General features: G+C 31.7%; 1 protein-coding gene across 6 annotated transcripts in view; it reads left to right on the top strand.

Annotated features, from left to right (window-relative positions):
• The window catches only part of Gapvd1 (GTPase activating protein and VPS9 domains 1), a 31,488-nt gene extending 20,864 nt beyond the window's left edge, over positions 1–10,624 (top strand). For 3 of the 6 annotated variants that reach the window (XM_074137653.1, XM_074137640.1, XM_074137651.1), the window contains exons 22-29: positions 315–529; positions 605–747; positions 2,632–2,745; positions 3,038–3,249; positions 3,351–3,465; positions 4,498–4,570; positions 4,657–4,845; positions 4,928–10,624. In XM_074137653.1, the coding sequence (XP_073993754.1) occupies positions 315–529; positions 605–747; positions 2,632–2,745; positions 3,038–3,249; positions 3,351–3,465; positions 4,498–4,570; positions 4,657–4,845; positions 4,928–5,074 (1,208 nt within the window). In that variant the 3' untranslated portion in view covers positions 5,075–10,624. The remainder of the gene's footprint in view (positions 1–314; positions 530–604; positions 748–2,631; positions 2,746–3,037; positions 3,250–3,350; positions 3,466–4,497; positions 4,571–4,656; positions 4,846–4,927) is intronic. The other 3 variants (XR_012461343.1, XR_012461345.1, XR_012461354.1) reach the window with 3 other exon arrangements.
• The last annotated feature ends 15,066 nt before the right edge of the window (positions 10,625–25,690 follow it).

A 25,690-nucleotide genomic window follows, 5' to 3' on the forward strand; every position in this document is an offset into this window, starting at 1 on the left:
GTCAGCCTACGATCCATTATTACTCCAAGGTACCTGATAGTGGCAGCCCACGGCACAATCCGTCCCCCGAAGTGGACATGTGATGTTTTTTCATTTTTTATAATTTTTTTTTTTTACTCGAAGTTTACTTGCATATTTTTGCATTTCTGCCTTACAAAGGCCAAATGTATTGAAAAGTTGGCTTTTCTTTTCCTTTATTTTATTCATTGCTGGATTTCACAAATAATTTAAAAATAATTATTACTGATAAGCTGATAAACTTCACATATTTTTACTAAATATACTATTGAAAAATTTATTTATTTATCTTACAGATGATACTTCAGATGACATTTTGGCCAAATATCGAGGGCAACGCAATGATATCGATATGGAAAATAAATCCAAAGCAAATATAGTTGAATCTGGAGTGACGGAAAAACCTGTGATAGTAGAAAAAGGTTATGACCTCTTTGAAGATGCTAGAAAGAAGTTGAGATTGGCTCTGAGTACTACAGAAGTCCAACAGCTTCCTGAATCTCTTCCAATGGTTTGTATTTTTAACTTAAAACTAATAATTTTCCAATAAATTGTGTTTGTGATATGCTGAAATATTTTTTTTCAGAGGCAAGCCTGGATTAGAAAAGAAAATGAACTAGTAGCATTTCTGCAGCTACAGTTAGCTGAAGCTATAAATCTTCAAGATAATTGTTTGATACCACAATTATATGAAACTTTGCGATGTGTAAAAATGTTAAGCGATGTTGAGTAAGTATATTATCAGTATTACAGAATGGCCAAGAAATCGCAAATAATATCGTTAGAAAATAAGACTTCTTCAGTTGTATCTCTTAGTTAAGTTAAAGTTCATTATATGGATGAGAAGATCTGCTCGGATCGAAACGTGAAGGCTTTCAACGATATAAGTAAGTTTTTATAGATGAAACATTACAAATAATTTATGCCGTTTATCCAGGGGTAGAGTCAACCTTTTTTTACCTCCTTCCTGTTTGTGTCCACGTAACGGTGATTTATAAAGTAGGAAAATAACTTTACTGTATAAAATTTATAAAGCAGAGTAACAGCAGCTTAAAGCATACAATAATAATTACTTTTCAAATAATGTATATCGAACTTCGCTAAGATTGGCATCATTCCTTATAAAACAACTTATTGTATTTAAAGCTGTCTTTTTATTTATACTTCGCACAAGTAGAGGCATTGAATTTTCTGATGAAATTACATTTAATTAATTTAAATTATTAGTGAGATCCCTGTGGATGATGTTGCGAAACTAAATACTGGATATCTGGCTCAATTTTCGTTAGGAACAAAGGAAGGTCTCCTCTTTCGGAAATATTCAGACGGCTTCTTTCTTTAGTCTTAATATGCTTAACAGCTAGCACTAAAGCCTGATTTTACAAGATATATGAGGCAGAGAAAAGTGTCAATAAACTGAGTAAAATTTTCCTCATATTTGAAGTAAGTCAGACATTTTTTTTTATTTTGCCATAGGTTTTCATATCCATCATCATCTAATTTATGTTTACTTTGATCATTTCATCTAATTTCCAACATTTCTTCTTGGCATGGTGTATCAACCTCTTCAATGCGGTAAAAGGATTGTCCGTCCAGTCATATACTTTCAATTTCAAAATATCTTCAATTCGTTTTTCCATGACCTTTTTTAAGTTCGTTGAGGTGGCTACTGAATCTGTCAATAACCTCTTGTGTTACATAATCTTTTATAGATGATTATTCAGGAAACTGATGAAATTTTCTCTTCAAACATTGTAACGATGTAGGTCAAGTTTGTCAATAAATAATGTCAAAATACTTTGGCAACCTTTTTTTTTTTATTTGCTAATCACAATCTACAAAGAGTAAAAATGTAATAAGTGAATACGATAAAAGAACACTTCATGACAGGATCAGCTTGAGGAGAGAAGCTGTCCACCGGCAACACTCTCGCTGGAGTTTCTTGAGAATCGTGGAGGACGATCTGGAACTTTGGCAACCTATTAGAGAATTTATTAGCTTCTTGAAGCTGCAAATTGACAACATTTAATCTCTTGAAAATATCTGCCATATAAAAGACATCATTCTTTACTGTTTTTAACTTTTGACACAGATTGGTCTCAGTATTAATTTCAAACAATTGTATGACATTATCGTATAATGCATACTTCGATAGCCGCCGAACCTCTGTGTGCAAAAGTAACGAAATAAAAATTGTCTTTGCTCAGTTGCCCAAACATTCTGTGACTTTTTGCATTGGATTTAATATTGTTTACGGCTCGAATTATTATAGTTAATGATGAGTGGAGGCTTGTTCTTAGATATTTTCTTACATTACAAGATGTATGTATGTGTGATTGAATACATATTACATTTGGCACTTCTTCCTTGAATTTATATTATAAACGGAATTTTAAAAAACAATGTACATTATTTCATCGCACTTCTCCACTTTTTGTTTTATGGAGTCTCTTTTTGCAATCGAGTTGTGGAGTGAACGGCTCAGTTGAGAACGTTGCTATTTTAGATTAGTTGTATTTTTGGTCACTTCAAATTTTCTCTGTTCTAAAGAAACAGAATTTAAAAAAATTGCATAAAAAATTTTAAACACTATTTAATGTGTTTTTTTTTCAGGTGTCGGAAACTGTTTGAATGTTTAAAAGAGGATTATAAAAACAGAATGCCCTACAATTCGTACCTAATTAAATGCAGACAATCTCTGCTTTCTACTTTGTCTCATGTGCACAGGTTAGTTAAAACTAAGTAATATCTAAATTTGTAAATATTAAAATTAAACACATTTATGAATTCATTAAAAGTGATCAAAGATATATCTTTGCAAAAGTGGGTTTATTTAATATCATACTAGAAAGCCATGTTGTACTATAATATCTCTATTTTAAATGCTGTGTATTATGATTCGTTTTTATAATATTAATGTAGAAATTTGTAAGACACACATTTCAAATAATACGGATGTCATTTAAACTTTTATATCAACTTTATGCACTCTTTTAATGTTGTTCCCATTGAATTTAAGGCTAATGGATAGAGTTATAAGGGATCGCACAGTTGTTCTTGAATTTCTTAGTTCAATGTGCGTTCGACTATTTCTGGAGCGACGAGAATCACAATTAGCTAAATTCGTCACAGAGTTTCAATCATTAACACTTGCTGATGAAAAAAGTGATATATTGGATTCGTTTCTGGCTAGTCTTTCTACTGAAATGGAAAGGGATCTCATATGGCGATGTAAATACTTTATTTCGTTTGTAAACTCTTAACACATTTATAAATATAAAAAAAAAAAATTTGAAAGACATACATTTAAATTTTTATTTTTGCTTTACCAGGCGCCAGTGAAGAACAACTCAATCAAGCTAAACTGTCTGTTGAAAGATCTCTTAGCAGTCGTGTTTATGTGCATGCAATGTATCCTAATGGCGATGGAGATATATCACGAGATCAGTAAGAATTTTATATGTAAATAAAATAATCGCTAATATATTTTTTTTGGCACGATTAAACGCCCAACTATCAAATTAGGTGTCGTGGATAGGGAAGGAATGCTGTATTTGCCACTTACGGAAATAGTATTTAAGGAAAATAAAAGTAGCGTTTTCCATAAAATTCCGCAAAAACCCAAAAATGTTCACTTAACCGATTTTCCTTAAACTGAAAAATAAGGCAGTAAAGTTGTTGATGTTAAATCACTGGTTGTTGAACAGTAAGTAAAGCTTCTGTCTAAGCATTTTTGAGAGAAACATAAACAGTTCTTCGGTAGGTACATGTCCACTAGACTCCCACCACTCAACACACTATGTTACAATATTTTAGAGTATTTTGAACATCTCTCGAAAATAGCCGCATCAGTTTTCTACTCTTTTACTTGTGTGAGTATAATTTACCTCTTGAATGCTATCACTTTTATTAGTGAAATTTGTCAGAAATAGAAATTTAAGTAGTTTCTGACTTTGAAGAATCTTATGAATCTAAGATAAGAGGGCGAGGTTGCGACTGCAAGCCTGTAGGGCAGCAATGAGTCCCTTTATATAAGACTGCAAGACGTTTATTATCTTTCCCGTTGTTATTTAATGGAAAATTGTCATATTTATAATAAAGTGAAAGAAATACTTCCATACCAAATGTTCGGAACGCACGGATTGGTTGCTTTTTCTCTGACTTTGCACATTTTTACAGTACATTTGCGCACCTGAAAATGAACACTGATCTGCGAAGAAATGTGTACGAGTAAAGCCTTAACTGAAAAATTAAGCATTTACTTTACGTAATCAGTGCCGGATTATTCGTTTTTGGAACATGCCAAGTTTCAAAAGAGTTTTTAATTAACGTAAGTAATTAAAAAAAAAAGTAAAGTAATTGCCTATTTTTTCAGGCGGGTTTCACGTCCAACTACCAATTAGGTGTCGTGGACGGACGTAAGTAATCATTAATACAAGTATTTTTAAGTAATATCTGAAAAATTTTATTCATTTACAGAGTTCTTCAAGAACATATAGCTAAGTTGGCAAAAGTAATTACTCCAGATCACAAAGATTTAAGGATCCCACAGGTATTTACAATTTTTTTAAGTTTAGTTAGCTAGGGATTTTGTAATTTAATTCAAATCACTCATTAATTAAATTTCATTGTAATTAGATGTTTCATGGAGAATGCCCTTGGCTGAGCGCCCAGGCAGAGATTGCCAAAATGGGCGCTTATAGAAGTCCCAAAGACAAATTACGCTGCGCGTTACGTTGCATTACAACAATTATAAATTTATTATCACTTACTTGTATCCCAGCTGCTGATGACCTCATGCCAGTTCTTGTTTATGTCTTAATTATGGTAACTACTCATGCATTTTGTTTTATGTAAATAATTTGTAGAAGAATTTTTAATATGTGGCACATTTTTCTTCTTCATGTAGGCTAATCCGGGATCTTTGTTGAGTACAGTTGAATATGTCACCAGTTTTTACGGTAATCGATTGGAAGGGGAAGAACAATACTATTGGACCCAATTTTGCTCAGCAATTGAATTTATAAAAACGATGGATTACGTAATTGGGGACTAAATAAATGTTCTGGTCCAAACTTATATACTACTGGCTGTGTGCTTTCCTTTGTCCGCGCTACTGCAGTAATGCTAAAACTGGATGCCACAAAAAATGAAACATTTGCAATCTTGATTGTGATAAGTAAGTATATAAAAAAGCTCCCTTCTCCCAGAAAGAAAATTATTTGATATCATCTTATATTAAGGATTTTCTAAATGAAAGTAATTGTTTAGAAAATGGTTACAGGTTGCTCATTTTTTTACCTCTCTTTATATTTTATTTTTTAAATTCCAACTTTCAGTATTAATTTTGTTTTTGTTTACAAATACGAAGTAGTTTTGAAATATATATAATTTGGACAGTCTTTGAGATATACATAATTAAATTGTGTAAAGCTTGATCTATCTGAACTATTGATAAACATTCCTTACTTTTAGTTTATTTTGCTTTTAACTGTTAGAGAAGAGAACATGTTAATACTAGTAGCACGGTCATCGAACAAGCGTTCTAGTATATGATTGGGAATTATTTCTAATAAATATTAATTTCTTGTTTGACTTAAACATTAAGGTAAGAAATGTTTTATTTCTAATTGATATTTCTATCCCTTATGATTTAATTTTTCTTTTACAAACAAGGTTACCTAATAGTTAACACAACACCAATGCAAGGCCTCAATTTTATATAAAAAAATAACATTTAAATAGTTAGAAATATTATTTTTTTAACAAGGTTGAAAAATTGTAAGTTTAATGAAATCGCTCCAATAATTTGTTTTTTGTTTTTGTATAATTTACATTACTATTTAAACTAACATTTTGTTTAATTATGTTTGTGCCATTGTTAGCACTTTTTTGGATTGTCTTTCATTATTGTTGATTTTATTTTTTCTTGTATTTAAGGTAAATAAAAAATTGTTCATTATGAAGCATTTTTGTCTAAATTAAATATGTAGCACTGAAGCGTATCAACTAACTAGATTAGTGGTCTAGAATAAGGATTGCTTATTTGTTTATCTTCAACTTGGTTTGTTTAATAGGGTTCAGTAGTGTCAGTACTGCGTAGTAAAGTCTGTTTCGTATCCTTCTTCATCAATGATTCCTAGTTGAAGAATAGTCTGTCTAAAAAGTAAGTACTTAAAGGAAAAAGTGTAAAATAGCTCTCCCACTCACTAAGGCATTCTACTGGATTTTTACAAACTATTTTGTTCAAGACTGCCTTAAAATTCAGGTTCTTTTAAAAAAATAATTTTAAATTCCGAAAATTAATTATCTTTTAAAGTTCTTTACCCTCTTATGAGAGGGTTTCTATTGTTATTCGCTTTTAACCCTTCAGTCGGTTCTGGGTCATCTCGAGCCCTCCATTTCCTCACATTAAATAAGATGATAAATTTAAATTAAAAAAAATTTATTCTTTTAAATAGTTGCCTTGGTGTTTATGTGATTGAGCAAATTGTTATTCGCAGCAATTAAATTTTCTTAAACCAAAGCAAGTTAATATAAAGTGTGCGCAGGAGGAGTAACTAAATATATATTTGTTTCATCTAGTTTTGCTTAATGTTTTTTAATAGTACAGAGATTAGGTTATATTGAATGTGAGTCCTAAATTACGTAACCTAATATTCAATCAATATTTCCTTTGAGAATATCAATCTATAAATTAACGTTTACAGTTTGGTTCCAAATACTTATAATATTGGTTTGCTACTCGTTGATTCTATGGATTTTTTTAAATTGTTTTATTTTATGCTTATAAGAACACCGATGGCCGATTTTTATGTAAAAAAGCTTTATAGTTATTAATCAACAATTTTGTTGAATCAAAAAAGCTTTGCATTAATCAGATCCTTTTCCAAGTTAGTTACCCGCTTCAGGATACATTTTTATTGGTTTCTTCAAAAGTTCTAGAAATTTATTATAATTTGTGTTTCTAAACAGATGGATCAAAACAAGTCTCATTTAAAGCTTTGAACTTGTTTAATTAGAAATATGTTACAAACAGATTTGGAGTATAATGAAAATATGAAATTGCCAATTGGTGCAGACTGGCTGACAAGTGTGATTATCTTGATTTCCTTAATAGTGTTCTTTATAAGTTGCGGGGGAAAGTTTTGTGCATTTCATTATATAAAATAAAATTTAATTTCTTTAAAAATCGTTAAATATATTGATATAATTAATATTTATTAATTTAATGCAATTTTCTTATTGTTTTATTATTTAATATTTATTTAGATTTATACATTTAATCAAATAAAGTTGAATGTCATAATAATGAAGTGTTTTCTAAAAAAGTAGTTATAGAGTAAGCAGGGATGGGTAACTGATATAAATTAATTTATATATATATATATATTACTATATCTTTCTCTAGTCTGTATTCTACCCTACTGCAGGATTTCTTTAATTTCAAACAAACGTTTACTTTGCCTTAGAATGTTCATTAAAAAAAGGTTTCAAGTTTAGTATGATTAATTTGAAAGAAGTTTTTCATTAATAAAATAGTAACAATTGCTAAACATTTTTTATTTATTTTTATTGTTATAATTTCTTTCAATTGAGAAATAATTTTCAGTAGCAGGTTTTTAATCTGTTATTTTAAATCCTGTCCTCAAGCCTTCAACTAGTTGCAACCTTTTTTTTAGTTTATTAAAATTATAAAACTGTTTCTTTAAAAAAGCATTCTACCTTAAAAGTAAATGTAAGTGGTGGCTAATTCTAAAATTAAGATGAATTCATAAGATAAAGAAGTCAAACCTACCTGCTTATTATGACACATTTATGATCAGTATAAGGTGAATATTGTATAAAAAGAGAGTTTTAAAGTAGGGAAAACCACTTTTTATTAGGTTTATATGTAAAATCAGTTAATCCATGTATGAAAATCCTAATTTTATATGATAGTAATAATGTTTTTGTGGATATTGTTCTTTTAGAGAGTTCCATAAAGATTTATAGATGTTGCTAATTGATTATGTATTTGTGTAGTTTCCAAAAGTATTAAAACTTTGAGTGCTCTATTCAAGTTAGTCTCTTTTTTGTATTATTCGTCTGCCTATCTTTGTCTACATTTTATTTACGAATAGAAGAAAATAAATATTGCTTTTAAAACATTTTTGTGCATCTTCAAAAACGTATGCCTTGAAGGAGAAATCAATTGTGAAAGTATTAAAATAAATTTCATTATAGAAATTGCTGGCAACGCTTTTTATATTTTGGTTAAATTGTCTTATTATATGTTCTTATTCCCACTGATCTGCCAATTTGCGACCAGGATTCTCTATTTTTATCTGACAAAATACTGATGATTTCAGAAGCAATCCTGTCACAATATTACATCTCGATTTTTTGTGTTCTAAAGCTCTCCGATTGTCTTTCTGTAATCGATTTATTGTTATTTGACCTTACCTTTTGTTTGTTTGATTTTATTAAATTTTTTTTTTTTTTGCCAGTTTAAAGAAAAAGTTCTCCTTTATTTAAAATGTGGTAGAAACTCCGTACCAAGTAAGACTTCATTAATTTATTAAGGTGCAAATGTATTTAAAGTCAAAGTTATATCGATCTAACACAGATTCTGCTCCCATTCTTAACAATTAACATTATTTTTACCTTAATCCCTTAATATGATTTAGTATAATTTTCTGCTATTTTAAAATAACTCTGCCTACCATTAGGTTCACGTCAGAATCTGGTTCAGTCGAACAAATTGAATTCAGTAACTCTGATCGCTACCGCTTTTTTCGATCCTGAATTGTTAATTAGCAAGCCCTTGCTTTTGAAGCTGCCAATGCTGAATAGTTTTCAGGTGTATTTTTTATTTCTGGCTGGCTAATTGCTTCAGAAAGATTCAGGCAGTCTATAATAGTTACATTTGAAGCATTTAATGTCCGGACAGACTCTATTTGACTAGATATTCCTTTCCGCTAAGCTTTTCATACATGTCCTTTTTCGGATAGTTCAGATATATTACGAGTTGTTCTAACTACTTTATATCTAACTGGACGGTTACCTCTGCTGTAATTAATCGTATCATAAATGTTAAACTTCTATTTTAAATCTAAGATACTTCAGGTATCAAAGAGAACAGTTTCACTTATGTATCCGTCTCTGGTAACAAAATGTAAATTATGGCAAATAAAAATAAGTTTGAGATTAGAATAAGGTTGGTGTTAGTAGATAAAATCTAAGAAAGAAAGATGTTATTTTAAAACAAATGTTTCCCCAATTTATATTACTGTTCAAAGTTAAAAAATCTTCGTACATATTAATTTCTTCTTTACTATTATTATTGTGAATATATTTTTTATTAAAAACATAAAACAAAAATATGGGTACTGGTACTGGTCAGATTTTCACACGTACTTACTTTGTTTATGCTTAGTAGCACTGAAGTAGAAAAAGTTTATTACTTAGCGTTTTAGAGAGAAGCAAAGGTTTAATCCCTGGGTTTTGATCAAAACATGTAAATCTCATTCTTTTCTTACGGGGCATACTAAGAAACAAACATCTAAAAGATGCGTGTATAAAACAAAAGTGTTTATTAAGATTCTTCTTACTGAAAATAAATTCTACATAAGAATGTGAAATTTTTATTGTCTTAAATGTTTTTAAAAAAAATAGAATTTTTTTTTTTTAAATTCAAGACAAATTTTATCTAGATTCTTTTTTCTAGATTTAATCTTTTGCAAAAAAGAGGATTTTACTTGCAAGAATGTAAGAAATGGGTTTAAAGCATTAAAAACTTGAGTGTTCTATATATCTTGTTTAATACTTAATTGTCTGCTTGATGTAACATTCCACGAAAAGTGAAGAGCAGATTGGAGAAACAATTCATAAGATTACTTACGTATTTTTGTAGCATGTCATTTCTTATCATTATTTCTTTTCGTTAGATTTACCCTAATGTACCAAAAATATTTTATATATACCTGTATTAAAGTTATTTAAAAATATAAATATTTTTAATGATTGACTGTTATTTGCTCATTCTAAACAATCATATTTTGGTCTACTTTTTCAAAAGTATTTTTCTTCATTATTGTACTATGTGGTTGCATTGTAATTAAATAAATACATTTATAAATATAAGATTATAAATTACTTGATTACTCACATCTATATTAAGTTTGAAATTATTATATGAATAGAGGGTGCTTAATGATAAACATGTATAAAAAGGGATTTTTGTTTTGTTTTCATGCTGTCGAATAATAGTGTAATAATTACTGGAGTTACCTGATGTGAATATTGTGGAATGTAGATTAAAAAAAAAAAAAAAAATCATGTGACTAAGGTTAGGGAAGAAAAATGATAAAAGTATTGCCTTACATTGTTACATTTAGGGGATATTAACGAATGCTTTATATTTTTATCTAAATAAATTATATGTCAACTTATTGTGAGGAAAGTGGATTTCTTTCTAATATATTTTTTTTTTCATTAATGTAAGGAATATTTTGTCTTTTTGTACATAATATTATGCAGTTAGTGTAAAATTTATTATTTATACTTTATTGAAGAGCTCTGCGTTATTTTATTATAACCACAATAAATAAATTATTCTATCCTTGTCTTTGTTATTTTTTTCTAACACCTCTTAAGATGGAAGTTTGCTACAATCTTTCAAATTTTCTGTTTTGAGTTTCATCTGAAATATGCGTTTTAAGTCCTCTTTACAGACAGGAAGCCAACAAACAAACAAAACAACAAGTCCTCTTTAGAGTTAGTAAAGAAACTCGGTATTTTATTGGGATGCCAGGAGCATGATGAAATTACTGCCAACTAGCGACGCATTAAAAAAAAAGATCCCTGAGAAGGAAAAATATAAAATGACCACTGTGTGCATGTACGCATCCACTGTAATTCAAAAATTAAAAAAAAAATGCATAAAATTCTAATTTGATAATAATAATTCTGTTATTTTTGTTGACATTTCAAGCAGTTACAAGTATTTTAAAAATATATTTCGCTATGGTTCAGCCAGACTTTAAGGTATTGGTATTGGTTGTATTTGGTTACTGAAAGAATACATTAAATAGTTTTCTGAGGAGCTATCAAAAACGAGTTCTTTGATTTTCTTTAATTTTAGTGTACTTATTGTCCATAAATAGTTCTTTAACGTTTATTTGAAACTTTTTACTGAAAAAATCGATTATGGCACTTCTGGTCTTTTCCCCTGACGGGCTATTCCAGAGAAATATATTATCTAATCACCTATTAAGTATTAAGAAGGATTTTCAAGAATCCAAAGTACCAAATTTGAGGAAAATATGTCGACCGAAAGTGTTACCTTATAGACTTTTTCCAGTATATAACTTAGTTCGTAAGACTTTTTATTTTGTAAAATCTTGTAACGTCAAAATAAATTCTCCCCTCAATTTAAACTTATACTATAAGTAAGAAGAAAAACACCTATACTTATTTGGTAGAATATTTATGCATTATGAAGTTACATCAGTTATCAAATAAAATATGTACATATGTAACGTAATTTAATGATTTATATTAATTGAGTCATACGTTAGCCAAGGCTTTGATAGTTTTCTCCTGTTTAGAGCAGATAATTGAATGCATTAAATTCATGTAAATTTAATATACATATTCTTTGAGCGTATTTGTTATTTATTATTGCAACGATGTAGCTGTTCTTTCTAAATAATACCAGTGGATATCAGTCCAAATATCAAAAGAAAACTTCATATAAAAAAAACATTCATTTATTGAAATGCACATTTTAGCCATACAGTCATTTTTATTTAGACGATAGAAGAGGGTAGATTAAGAGAGGAAGAAATAACTAATAAATAATTATTAAATTTCCTCACTTTCTTTATATTTACATCATTTACAAACTTTAACCTTCCTTTATATTCTAACTCCGGAGTCACTATTAAACCAAATTATTAAATTTTTAAAACTGCCTTTTTTTTGTCTTGGAAATTTAGAAGTGTTTTATACAATTTTTTTTTTAGTCAGTTGAAAAATGTGCAATAGGACCGGCACTGAAGGGATTGAGAATCTCAGTCTCAGCAGGGCAGCAGGCTCGATAAAGTTGTTTTAAGGTAATACATGAAGAGAAGGAGCAATAAGTAAAGAGCAGTTGGCCTAAAAAGACCTGGCTTTAATGCAATACGCAAAAGTAGCCCTTTAAAACTGGACAGATGGTATAATTACGCAGCTAAAGGTATTTATATTGTTATAAAATTGGGCTTTTATCTAAAGAGAATTATATTTACTTCCTCCTTAGCGAGTAATAAACTATAGAGACTTTCAAGCAGCACTGCCTTTGTTCTTAACACAAGAGCAGTATTCGAACAAGGGATATCCGTCTGCTAGCTGTATCTCTAATTTTCTGAGCATTCGTTCCTTCGTTCCTTCCTTAGTAAACACGAATTTCTCTTGAATTAGTTATTAAAATTATAATTGCTATTACACATTTAGGTCATTTCGGTGCTTTCAGACATAAAAATAAATCTGATTCAAAATTTAACTACTCTCTCTTACTACCGTTCTAAAGATTTGAAATCACAAATTTCCTCCGAATAACTGAGTAACATTTCTTTCCTCATTATACAATTTGTAAAACTGTATAATTGAAATGTAACCTTACATGGAAATCTTTGATTTTATCCGTCGTTTCAGGCATGTTTATTGTATCCCTTTTTATATTATTACGAGGGGCGTTCTTTAAAGTGAAAGGTTGCTCTAAAAGCCACGTTGTGACTTCGGAAATTAGAACCTTATCATCTGGAAAATGCTTGCTCTTCAAAAACAACTTCATTGTTAGAGGTGGAAGTCCGATGGTGCGAGTTAAAGTGAATAAGGGGGATGCGGTAGAATTTCAAAGCCACTGGAGCATGCTTGGGCAACATGTGAATTTGTGGCATGCACGTCTCTTGGTTTTGATGGCTTCCTGTAATTTCGGCAGTAGTGAAGCATAGTATGCCCCAGTGATCCAAGGTACCCTTTGCTAGGAAATCCATCAATACTACTCCGTGCTGGTCCCAAAATACTGTGAGCCTGGATTGGAGATGTTCTCTGAAGTCCGACCACATTTAAATTAACGTTGCCAATTCTTGACATATGATGGAGAATCATCACATAAACCTCTTTAATTTCATTGAATGTCTCCTTTGGTGTGCGGCCTTGCAAGTATAGGAAGTTGATGAATGCTCTCTATTCCACTGGGTCCATTATCAAACCTTACACCACTTCAGCACCAGTAAAAACAAGACCGTTATCAGTTCTGAGTTGCAAATTGGCATGTAACCTGTAGAGACTTATATCATTACACATGTGCAGTTTCAGCGTCCTGTGATAAATAGAAGTAGGTCAGAGGAATGAATTAAATAAAAACCTCTCGTATATTATATCATTGAGGAAGTGTATAAGAAGCCATCAAGCTAAATCTAAGGGGTTTATGTTTAGGCATCGCACGTACATATATCAAGAATTCTAAAGCATAATTCTCAAATATATATTTGAATTCGCTTCCATTATTTGAAATCTATTCTCAGCTGTCCAAATAAAGCGATTAGAAAATATTTAAAAGAGATTTGCTCGCTTTCTTAAAGGTTTAAGGTAGTGCAATGACGTCGAAGTGGATTTGGATTCCCTTGAGCATAGATGACTAAACTATGATTTACGTTGGCTTTCAAGATTCTAAATGACGAGTTTGATTGATCCAAAATTTTATGTAGCGTGATATTCCATGTCCCGCCTATCAGACTCGGACGCGCCTCAATTCCTCTTTTTTCCAGCGCACATTCTGCGAACAGAAAAGAGGTAGCCAAGTGATGCAGAAGATGGAAAACTTCAAGAGCTGCATTTGCATCAGATAAAAAGATTATCTAATTTTTATAAAAAAGGCAAAACAACTTCTTTTTTGTAATGTTATTATTTGTGACTGACAGTTCCTCTTTTCCAATGTACTTGGCTCGATTGATAATAAAGTCTTTTGTAAGACTTGACTTTTTCGACTTTATAGCTGTTTGTCATTAATAAATAAATTAGCATTTAGGGGTTTTTCACGAAACCCAGAGCTAGTATTAATATACTTTTAAAATTAGTGCAGGAGTTAGATTCCAATTTTATAAAAGCCCATTCTGTGAATTCGTGCTTCTGTTATTGCATTCAATGGTTAATGTTTAAATTAAATACAAAAAACTGGTTTCCATTCACGGGACCCCTCTTTATTTCCAATATGGGATTTCAAAAACAACCCGCTCAACTGCTTAATAGAAAACCAGACAGCATGTGACATTTCAATTGCAGTCTTTACTATTCGAATAACTGTGGTTATAATGCTAAAATTTCTATTACAAATTTTGTTATTCGTGATAATACCCCTTTTTTGGCATCTACTGTTAGGCCAAGGGTCTTTTAATAAATCTAACTGAATTATATTGTAACTCTCCTGTGAATAGGAAAGCCCTATCGAACACAATTTAATAACTTTATTTAATATCCACAATAATTTGTATAATTTATTATAATTTTAAAAAACATTCTAAGAAAAATCCTGATTTTTCTGAAGCAAAAACAAAGAATTAGCGTCATAAAAACAATAGAAACTGTAGCCTATTGAAATAAAAAAATAAAATTTAAATAAAATACTAATAGAATAAAGTATTTTATTTGCTGTAACAATGAAGTTTAATTTCGTACAAAATTTAACAGAAAAAAAAATTAACAACTTTCCATAAAAAAAAATTGGAATAAATAGTAACAGTACAAAAAAGAAGCCTCTACAATTCCTAAAATTTTAGAAAAAAATTATCAGTTAGAGAGCTAACTGGCTATAATCAATGTAAACACATTTACAGACACAACTTGGTTGTTCGGACAGCAGATGTGTTTGCGATATCTGGAATGGATGGGAAAGAAAATTTTGTTTAGTCACATATCGATAATTTCTTATCTTCCTTAGCTGCAAGAGAAGTTCCTTCTTCCTTCCTCTAATATTCTATTTCTTATACAAGTTAACCATTTACTTTAAAGGGTTATCTTCTTAAGATCTAATTTCAATTTCCTATTGATAAGCCCTTTTTATACTACGTTTCTGGTGCACAGGTGGTTTGCGCTAAAAAGAGGTGAATGCGCCTTCTCTCTTCTCGCCTCTCGTTAATAAGAACCTTCTTTTTTCTTAACCGGCTCTGGAACCCACCGAAAAATTTATTATCATATTAAGCTATTTCTATATTTAAAAAATATATTGTATTTCCATTTCTTTAATTGAAAATGTCCAGTTCACAATTCTGAGTTCTCACTTCATTTGCAATTTAATTAACGACGCAAAAAGTTACGAGTAAATTTGTCTCAATGTCATGTCTCCTTATTATCAATCAATTTTCATTTTTTTAATTTACACAAATATGAAGCCCTATGGTTAGGCAAGTGAAGTACGAGTATAGTGTTCTTCTCCAAAGTAAAATGAGCCGAATTGCCCAGTTTTTATTCTGCCATTAGTACAGCCTCGTGAGTGAACAACAGTCATGCTTTGTGTTCTAAAATGTTGCTGGAAATACCACAAAATATTAAACAGTTCCCTAAACTGTCAACAACTGTCTCAAGGTTCTAACTTAAACATTTCCTTCAAACTCAGAATTTTAGGAGAACTATTTATCTTTGAAAATTATTTAACATATTACTTATCTCGTTGATTTTATACTCGTAGCAAGCTTTTTTTTTATATATATGTGTTTATGACCTGTTAAAGAATTTCATTCAGCCTAGATTAATCACTTTGATGTAGTGAATTTAACTTAAGTTTCAGTTACACTTGCTGACACACTGAATAAGTGTGTGGCTATATTTTTAATGATAGCTTATATTGAACTTTTAGTTAGACAAAAACTAAGTCAAATTCAAGTTCTTCACTTTTTTCTGTAATCATTTTTTTAAAAAATACATTCGAACTTGAGCGCTGTTGTGTTTGAACTTTACTGAAAACTTATTAACTTTTTGTTTTTTTTAACAACTTAAATAGGAAACGAACTTCGCTGATTTCATTTTCTTTACTTCAAAAAATTTTTAATTAATGAAGTCAAATATAAGCTAACAAAAATCTGTATTTCATAAAATTACAAATTAAAAATTCTAAATTCTAAATTTAGATAAGGTAATGTACTATTTCTTCTGAGCCTTTATTTAACTTATTTGATTTTTTAAAATTTGATTTAGAATGGTTGACTTCAAAACTTTATGTTTCCAATCCAAGCCAGGTCATCTCCCAAAGCCAGATAATCCTTTATTTATAAAATTTATAATTAGTTTCCATAAAAACAAATACAATCAGCAATCAGAAATGTGATACCCAGCCTAAGCCAGGTTCATATACTTGCACATGTTTCTTGTAAATATCTTTCTTCTAATATGGTTCCTGAAAATCATAATCAAAGACAAAACTGCAACGATTAATTGAAAAAATAGTTAGCGGATTCGAAAAGCAACAACACACGCAGTGTTTCTGGAAGTAGCTTTTGCATTCGACTTCTGTACGGATGACGAAATTCTCTACAAACTTTACTCTACTCAAACACCTCTTTACTTACAAGTAATTCTATCTTCAGGAGAGAACGTTTGAGGAAAAAATAAATTTTACCAAAAGTTCAGGAAGAGATGATCAAGGCTAAGGATCTTTAGGGCTCACTTTTCAGTCTCACCTTATTTACAATTTTCTGACGACATAACATTCCACATGTTTGATCTAGCAACTTGCTGAATTTATGCATCATCCGCTGGAGTCACTGGATAAAAGAACAAACTCGTTCCCCAAATAGAACTTAACATAAATGTAATAAGACAAAGGCTAAAACCGTAACTTCAAAAACCAACAGTGAGGTACAATGGAAAAGGACAGACGAAATCTTAAAATTTGTTGGTTTAGCACTCGACCATCAGTCACACTGAAATTAACCTACCAAACTCTAACCTTTCTCACTTTCCGGCGATGAACAGTCTTGTCTGTAAAAGAACACTGTCCGGAGGCCGGCAGTGAAATGAAAAAAGCTCCGGACACCAATGAACTCAGCTGTTGGCGAGCCTTAACTTGAAAATAAAAAACAAATCTCATACTTCGATTTTGATTGGTTAAATAAAAAAGTTGTACAACGTAAAGAAACGTTTGCGGATTTTTAGTCGTCTAGTCTTTTGAGTTTAGAAACCTCAGAGGTTTCCTCAGAGACGGCATTGTTCTAAAAAGAAAGTTTGTTTACTTTCACTATTCAAAAAATTTCACTATTTTCCGTAATTAAAACAAAATAAATTACTACTTCTAAAAATATATTTGTGTAATTAGCAGTATGGTTAATTGCAGTACAATTGGAGGCAGAGGGGATGCTCGAGCGCGGTCTCAACACAAAGTAAAAATTAAACGAACAATTCTGTATGCCACATCGTTAAGAATCATTTACGAAGCTTAATAAACGAATAGAAAAATCAGAATTTGGAATTGTGCGGCCGGAACACGGAAGCGCATCTCTTAGTTTACATTACGAGTAATAATTGGACAGGAATGTTTGTTTTCGAAGTTTAAAGATATTTTAGGAGGAAGGGTAGAAGAAAAATAAAATGTTTTTTTGCCTCAGCAGTTTGTTTCTGTCATATGAAATAAGCGCAAGTTTAATAAATCCCAACAAAATAATACAAAAAATGCACATTGGGTGTTGATTAACTGTTATCGCGGATCTCTAGGTTTTAGCCAACGTTGGTCAGACTCTCCGATTTAGTGGGCGCTGTCCAGCCTCTTTATTACGAAGTTCTCTAGGATATGTTTATTGTTCTCTTCCAAAAAGTACTTTCCGAATCCATTAGTCTGTCATCTCTTTTCTTGAACGATTCCTGAAGATCCTCCTTGACGTCTTAAGCACCAAAAGCCTCGTGATTTGCACGGGTGAATATATGAGACTAAAGCTATAAAATTTCTTATACTGGTCTAGTTTCTCCTCTCATTAATTGTTTACTGGTCAGAACAGCTGTATTACTTATGACAAAATTCTGCCTTTGTAACCAAATAATTTTTTTGAAAAAGTATGGTGCTGGCTGCTGGCTCTTAGATTTTCTTTTTCTAAAAGGTTCCTACAGTCCGGTGATGGTCAGTGTATCGAATGAACACTGTCCAGAAGCAGGCATTGCATTGAAAAAAACTAGTAGTCCCAACGGCCTCAGATGTTGACGTACCTTAAATTAAAAATAATAATAATAAAAAAGAGCCCACTAGTTTATCATTTTTCCCGCAATATGCGGTATATGCTTTTCAAAGAAAAAACAGCCAACCAATTCTACTCTTTATGCGCAATTTCTTTTGAACGTTGATGCCGTTTTGCGTCATATAAGAAAGTTGTGGAACATTAGTGCGACAATATTTCCGGTTGTTTTCCCGCCCATCACTAAAAGATATAAAAAGATGTTTGAGTAATACGGAAGTCAATATCTGAGAGTGGATGCGACAGACTGGTATAGTGGTAGTGTGCTGCCTTGGGGTAATGACCGAGCTTGCGCAAGGGATTTTACTTGTGCACTCTGCCAGATCTCTCCACTAGTGATGGGCTATTAGAGCGGACTCGTTCCACTGGAACGAGTCCGATGGTGGAACGAGTTGATTCAAATCCCTATTTTAAAAAAAAGTGATTCCGCCCCGCCCCAAAAAATTGAGGCAAATTAAAATGAAAATAATTAATACTGTAGTCGTTTACACTAAAATAAAACTCACTTAAGGCTACTATGTAGAAGTTCACTGACACATTCCAACTTGTAAGAGGAATCCACACCAAAATACAAAATCTGGCGAGCTTAAATACTGATGCTTGAAGAATAAAATAAGTTCCAAAGTTTTTTTAGAATATCGATTCTAAAATAATATTCATTTTATTATTTTGTTAATTTCTAAACAAAAGTAGGGGTCGATCTAAGACAGGGAGTCGAAGGAAAAATAATTTCGTACCCAATATAGCGAACCTTGCAAAGAAACACCAGGCACACCCATCTCGTTAATTAAAAAGCAATGCTGTAGTTACTTTACTTATTATTTAATATTTTATTTTACATATAGAAAATGCTGTGTGCTTAATCTTTAACTTAGCGGCTGGACGCTCTTTCTCTTATCTTCATTGGCGAAAGTTAAATCGTGTACATGTTATTACGACGATCAAAGTAATACTGAGCTAAAAAATAGTATTACCTAACTGGTTTACTTACTGCTGTATCCCTCCCACTCTATCACCTACTTCACAAACATTCGTCGATTGGAAATGGGTTGTAGTTTAATATTCGTTTCATTTGAAAACAAAAAACATTATAACGCTTTCTCAAGATGTTTTTAATTTTTAAAAATTTGTTTTTGTCCATTACTCTTATAATATACGAAGAATTTCGAATAAAATATAATATACAAACACAGAATGATCTAGAGTGCAGGTGGAGTCAGTCGGCGTTGTCATGGTGATGGAACCGTTTAACGACTCCGGCCCAACACCAGCAATTTCATTGGTTAAATCCACTGGAATTGGTGGAGTCAAATCCGGAGTGATTTAAATCCTTTTGAAACCGGACTCGTTCCATTTTTTCGTTCACTGAATCTAGCCAATAGAAAATGCTGGAGCTGGAACCGGAGTCGTTAAACGGTTCCATCACCATGACAACGCCGACTGACTCCACCTGCATTCTAGATCATTTGTGTTTGTATATTATATTTTATTTAAAATTCTTCGTATTTTACAAGAGTAATGGACAAAAACAAATTTTTAAAACTTAAAAACATCTTGAGAAAGCGTTATAATGTTTTTTGTTTTCAAATGAAACAAATATTTAACTAAAACCTACTTCCAATCGACGAATGTTTGTGAAATAGGTGATAGAGTGGGAGGGATACAGCAGTAAGTAAAGCAGTTAGGTAATACTATTTTTTAGCTCAGTATTACTTTGATCGTCGTCATGACATGTACACGATTTAACTTTCGCCAATGAAGATAAGAGAAAGAGCGTCCAGCCGCTAAGTTAAAGATTTGGCACACAGCTTTTTCTTTTTGTAAAATAATAAGATATTTTAAAAGCTTGATATTAATTCATAGTAAATAAATATTTCTTTCTTTATGAGTAATTATCATTTTGTTTGAAGGGTTATAATTTTTTTTTATGGGAATAATTTCCTACCCATTTGCGTTTTTCTTCTTGAATCAAGTTAACTCCGGTGGTCAAGCTAGATAACGACAAAACTGCAGTTGCTTTAATTTTTATATTTGACTAGCCTATTTTTGTTAATATTTGGTTACGTTGTTAATTTTATATTTATCAGATCAATTGGGAATTAGGGAACTACTTAATGTGTGTTAAAGAAATATAGTTTTGTTATTAACTGGAAGAGCTAACTTTTAATTATTTATTTAATTACAATGCGTGACATTTGTACAAATGCATAGGGTAAGTACAGACTGGAATCAGTGAACGAGTTGTTGGAATCGATTCCAACCCTGGAACTGATTCAAATCCAACGACTCCAAACGCGGACTCGTTCTGCCCATCACTACTCTCCACCAACTGCTCTTAGCTTCCACAGTGTACACCATGAGAGCCTAGAGCGCCACATGTTCGTTCATTCAGATCTGAGTATGGCCCGCTCGGTCTCGTGACATGTTCCGCACCACATACAAACACATGAGGATATGAGTTTCGGCCAGTAATGGCGGCCACTACACTAACGAGTTCACCGTTGGGTTTGCCGAACAGTTCCGCTCAGTACAATACGATCTGCGCATAATAAATTGTGTATGGGGGAACTATCGCGAATTCTCACCCTTGAGTAAACAAGCCAAATGGTTCACACCATACGTGCTGTCGCAATGTAAAGCCATTTTTTTTTTCTGTATTGTTTTGATCCATTGGATGGTTGCTTTCAGAGTGACCTACTTAAAGCAATCGATTTTTCTTGTCTATGCACGTGGGCCACACAAAAGTTTCTACCCCAAACTATTAACGGCTTACTAATTGAAAATAAGTACCAACTCTACTACCGGCTAACTCCCCCACTAACTGGCAGTTATTTTTGTACATAGAAATATGGTGAGAACTCCCCACGACTTCCTCTAACCACTCTAACTTATAATTTTTTACAAATACTAAATTTTAAAACCAATTTAACCATTAATAACGTTATCTAAATTATACAACTGCATTTTACAACTGCATTTTACAAGTCTTTTCAAGATACTCTAAAAAAATTTTGCAAAAGAAAAGGGTCAAATGTCAAATTTTATTAAACTATTATTATTATACGAATTTTAGAGACAATCGTGGAAGGTATTCCGAATAACAAAAATCGTGGAATTGCGAAAAATCCGTTCAGAATTTGGTAGTTTCGGTTGTAGAATTTTCTTCAAACTCTATGCATCCATTCCTCCTTCATAATATAAAAGACACATGGCCGTACACAATACTGAATGGTGAAAGGAAATCTATCCACCGCCATCTTTTCTAAATGCCTTTTTGATCGAATTTCGCTGGATAAAAGTTTAAAATAATCATAAGTACAATGTGTGAACTAAGTTAAAAGGAGAATATCTAAGCTATTATTGAAAAAGTCTTCTTAAAGTGATACTTTCGTTTGAGAAATTGCAATCACTAAATTTCAGTTGGTATCCCTGATTGAAATACATTGTCTTATCTTCCTGCAAATTAAGCTGTTTAGTATAAACATACCATCAAAGTGACTGACTGATTATCTCCAAAATTCAGTTTTCTTTTGCTCACTCTACTATAGTCAGAGAATGCATTGTAGTAGTGCCGATTTTTTTTTTTTATTTTGAGTAGATTGTACAAATTTATTTTCTCTTTTCAGGCCAGTAACCCTGACCAGAAGCCATACATTTACGCAAAGCTCCTACACTGTACATTACATGTGTCATACAAAATTATTCAGCTGGAATTTAGAATATGAAATGATAATGATAATTTATAATCTTGAACAGATATTTAAAAAAATAAAATAAAAATACGAACTATAGTGTTGCAGTGAGTTTCAAATATTTAAAGAAAAGTAAAAAAAAACGTAAGTAAATTAATTGAGTAGTACATAAAATAATTGTATTTGGAGAAATCCAGCGAAATAATTTATACCAGTGAAATTTTGATTATTGGAAACAAATAGACATTTAATATAAAAAGTAAATTTTTACAAACAAGTAACCAATAAATTTAGTATTAAAATGTTTAATTAAATTACGAGTACAAATAGAAAGGGAGAAAATAACAATTATAAAACAAAAAATTATAAAAAAACAAATATATGTTTATAATTTTTATAAATTAATAATAATAATAATAAAATAAAAATAAATCAATTGATCGGCTGAAAAGTTATCAAAGTAATTTACCCATCTGTAACTAAACCATCGTAGAAATCTAAAAAATTAATGAAAAATCAAAATGAGGGGAATTTATGAAATTTGGAGATATTCCGACTAATTAGTAACGCCTTTAAGTGAGCTTAATTGACTGTAAAATGTGTCCTCTTCAAACTGAGCAAGTCTCAACCTTCTGACACAAATTTCAGTTAGTGTTATTATGCGAAATTAGCACTCATATAAAAACGATTAAAATTATCCATTGGCCAATGGATTGCTCAATGGAATTTTAACTTTTCTAGGCAGAGAAGTTGTTCATTTGACGGGCCATTCGATTTCCTTGGTGTTCGCTGCCTGTATCAGTGGTCTTGTGTTCCTCTACTGCAGTCCACACTCTTCTATCAGGAACTTTGAGGAGTGGCCATCGCAAGGACAGTTCATGAAATTACTTCAGGTAACTCCTGAAGCGGCCATACCTTAGAGTGTAATTAATTTACACTTTGCAGTTTTAGATGGAGCTAACAAATTCTTTAGTTGTATTCCTTTTAGTTATATTTCTTTTGATATTTTTCCAGACATTGGCGCTTTCTGTCTCGACGAGGTTGCGAGTGCAATAACAGTTAGCCGGTCATATTCTATTGGTCCTCAGGAGCTTCTTTAGCCAGCCTGTCTGCCATCTCATTACCAGCTTCTCCAACGTGAGCTTTAACTCAGCTGAAACTAATAACAAGCTTTGTCCGTTTCTTTAGTTCTATTTGTTCTGTCCGTAAGTTTTCTATACGTACAGTATGCTTAGTGTCGTTTAGAGTTAACTAACTGTCAGTTTGTGACACTTAGGCTGTCGTTACAGAATTACCTCTTAATCCATTCGATTGCCTTCAGCATTGCCAACTGTTCGGCTTGTTTGTTGGAGCAAATTGAGGCCAGTCAGAATTTTTGGTAGCAAATTACCTAATTTTGTTGGTTGTAATTTGCAAACTTGAGCCTACTTAATGTTCACTCTTGCTCCCATCCGTGTATATACTCGTATTTAAGTTGTAGATTTTTCCTTCTATTTTGTAAGCTACTTACTGCATCTCTCCTTGATGTTTCCAATAGTTGCACCTTAAAGGAAAGTCAATGGTTGAATTACCTAGTTTCTCATGAATTGCATTTGTATTTCATAGTTATATAAGTAAGCTAACATATTTCTTAGATTTTTATCTTAATTGGTAAAACATTTGCCAAAATACATGAAGCTTCGTTTAAAATAATCCTGTACCTTTTGATTATTCTTTGTACGCGTTCCAGTTTACTCTCCTGCGTAATGTTCGGCTCCAGACTGGTGCTCCCTAAGTAATCCTTGGTAAAACTGCAACATTATAAGTTGTTTATAGCGCTCCTTTACTTAAACCCCAGTGAACTTTTGCTGCCTTATACAGACTATTTATTGAATTTAGGCTTCTTTCGGCTATATAGTCTACGAGTTTATTGAAGGTGAAATATTTATCGAAAACAATGCCTATAAACAACTCTAGATATTTCATTTCTGGAATTATTTAAAGTTTTTTATTATTGGGGTAAATTTATAATTCTCTTTGTTCCTTTGTTATTCTTACGCCGAATTGTGAATCGTTCAGAACTATGATTTCCAGTTTTTGTCTATTTTTATTTAGTAACACTACTAGGGGATCATCGGCAAAAGCTATAACTGTTGTGTGATAAAATTGTATGGCTCCTCTCAAAGAGTTGCTATAAATCTTACAGAATCCCAGACTGTTACAAAGCGCCTTGAAGGTAACCATTCAGTCATTGTTTTCTTCGTAATAGCGATCTCGATCAGTGCAGCTCTATATCTGAAGTAACTTTTACATAATTCTGTACAAGTTTTTAAGGCAGCCGAGATCTCCTTAGTCCGTTCAAGATTGTTGGCCACCAAGAAGCAATTACAGTATCAATACTTTTTCTTATTGTTCTATACACTTTAAGAAAACATTTTTCAGCTATATTGCTGCATCAGTCGTGGAAGGTTGTGCAAGTGATGCGTATAGTTTGCTACTTAATTTAAAGTTTAAATTTAAGTGAAATATCAGAATAAAGTGGCCTTTCGTCAAGCTGAGCCAATTTTAGAGCGACAAGAAGTGACAACTGATAGAATTGTATCGTACTTCGAGCTGGCGGCCACTTCCAATGTCGCTCGGCAAGTAGCTCCCCTAAATCACAACGAGCAACTTTGACTTAATTGAACAAATAACCAAGCTAACTAGCACAGCCGAAATGTTTGGCCAGAAAAATAATTTGTTAGAGTTAGCTCTAGCTAAAAGTAAGAATTAGACATGCTGTATAAATATTCGATCTATTTTATTAAGAACAATTTTATTTCACAAAGATTTTGGAGTAAATTTTCATGTCTTGCAACAAAATAGGATACCAGTACTTTTTTTTTTTTTTTTTTTTTTTTTTTTTTTTTTTTTTTTTTTTTTTTTTGGCGCATCGACTGCTGAGGTCATTAGCGCCCCTAATCATTTTTATCTTCTCTCATCTTTTATCCACTCGAGCTGGGTCGGCACGCGTCACCTTCGGGCTTCCACATACTGCACCTTGCTGAGCAAGGTAGGGTGGAGCCCAGGTATATTGGAGTATATATCCCACTCATCCCCTCTTGTCCATCGATCCAGTCGACGAGGGGGAGAGTGGAACATATTCGTGCCTTCCCCTATTTACATTAACTTAAGATATTAACGCAAGACCAAAAGTGTTTTATTACCGAATATAAATAAACCTAATCTACCATAAGGAGGCTATTTCCTTAGAACTATGATAATGTGCAGTACTTTTAACAAATTTTCCTGCACATTCTAAAATAAACTTAGTCTAAAATTAACCTAGAGGGGTTGAAATACTTTTATAAAATTTCTTTCAACCCCGGACTGTGATCTATCCTAAACATTCATACAACTTTCTTACTAATAAATACATTCACGCTGATAAATACATTCACGCTTAAAATACATTCACGCCAATAAATACATTCACGCCAATAAATACATTCACGCCAATAAATACATTCACGCTAATAAATACATTCACGCCAATAAATACATTCACGCTAATAAATACATTCACGCCAATAAATACATTCACACCACATTTCACACAAGGGGAAAGTACTCGATATTCCTTTCCCCTTTAAAAGAACTAAACTATAAACTAACCTAAATGCTAACCTAAATTTTACAATATAAATTAATATGTCTTAAATATGTAAATAGCCTCCTTATGTAAGGAGAACCCTCTTCAAGAATAGCGCACTTGTCATG

Source organism: Rhodnius prolixus, unplaced genomic scaffold (assembly GCF_049639745.1).
Source record: "Rhodnius prolixus isolate KJV_2025 unplaced genomic scaffold, Rpr scaffold_1, whole genome shotgun sequence".
NCBI lineage: Eukaryota > Metazoa > Arthropoda > Insecta > Hemiptera > Reduviidae > Rhodnius > Rhodnius prolixus.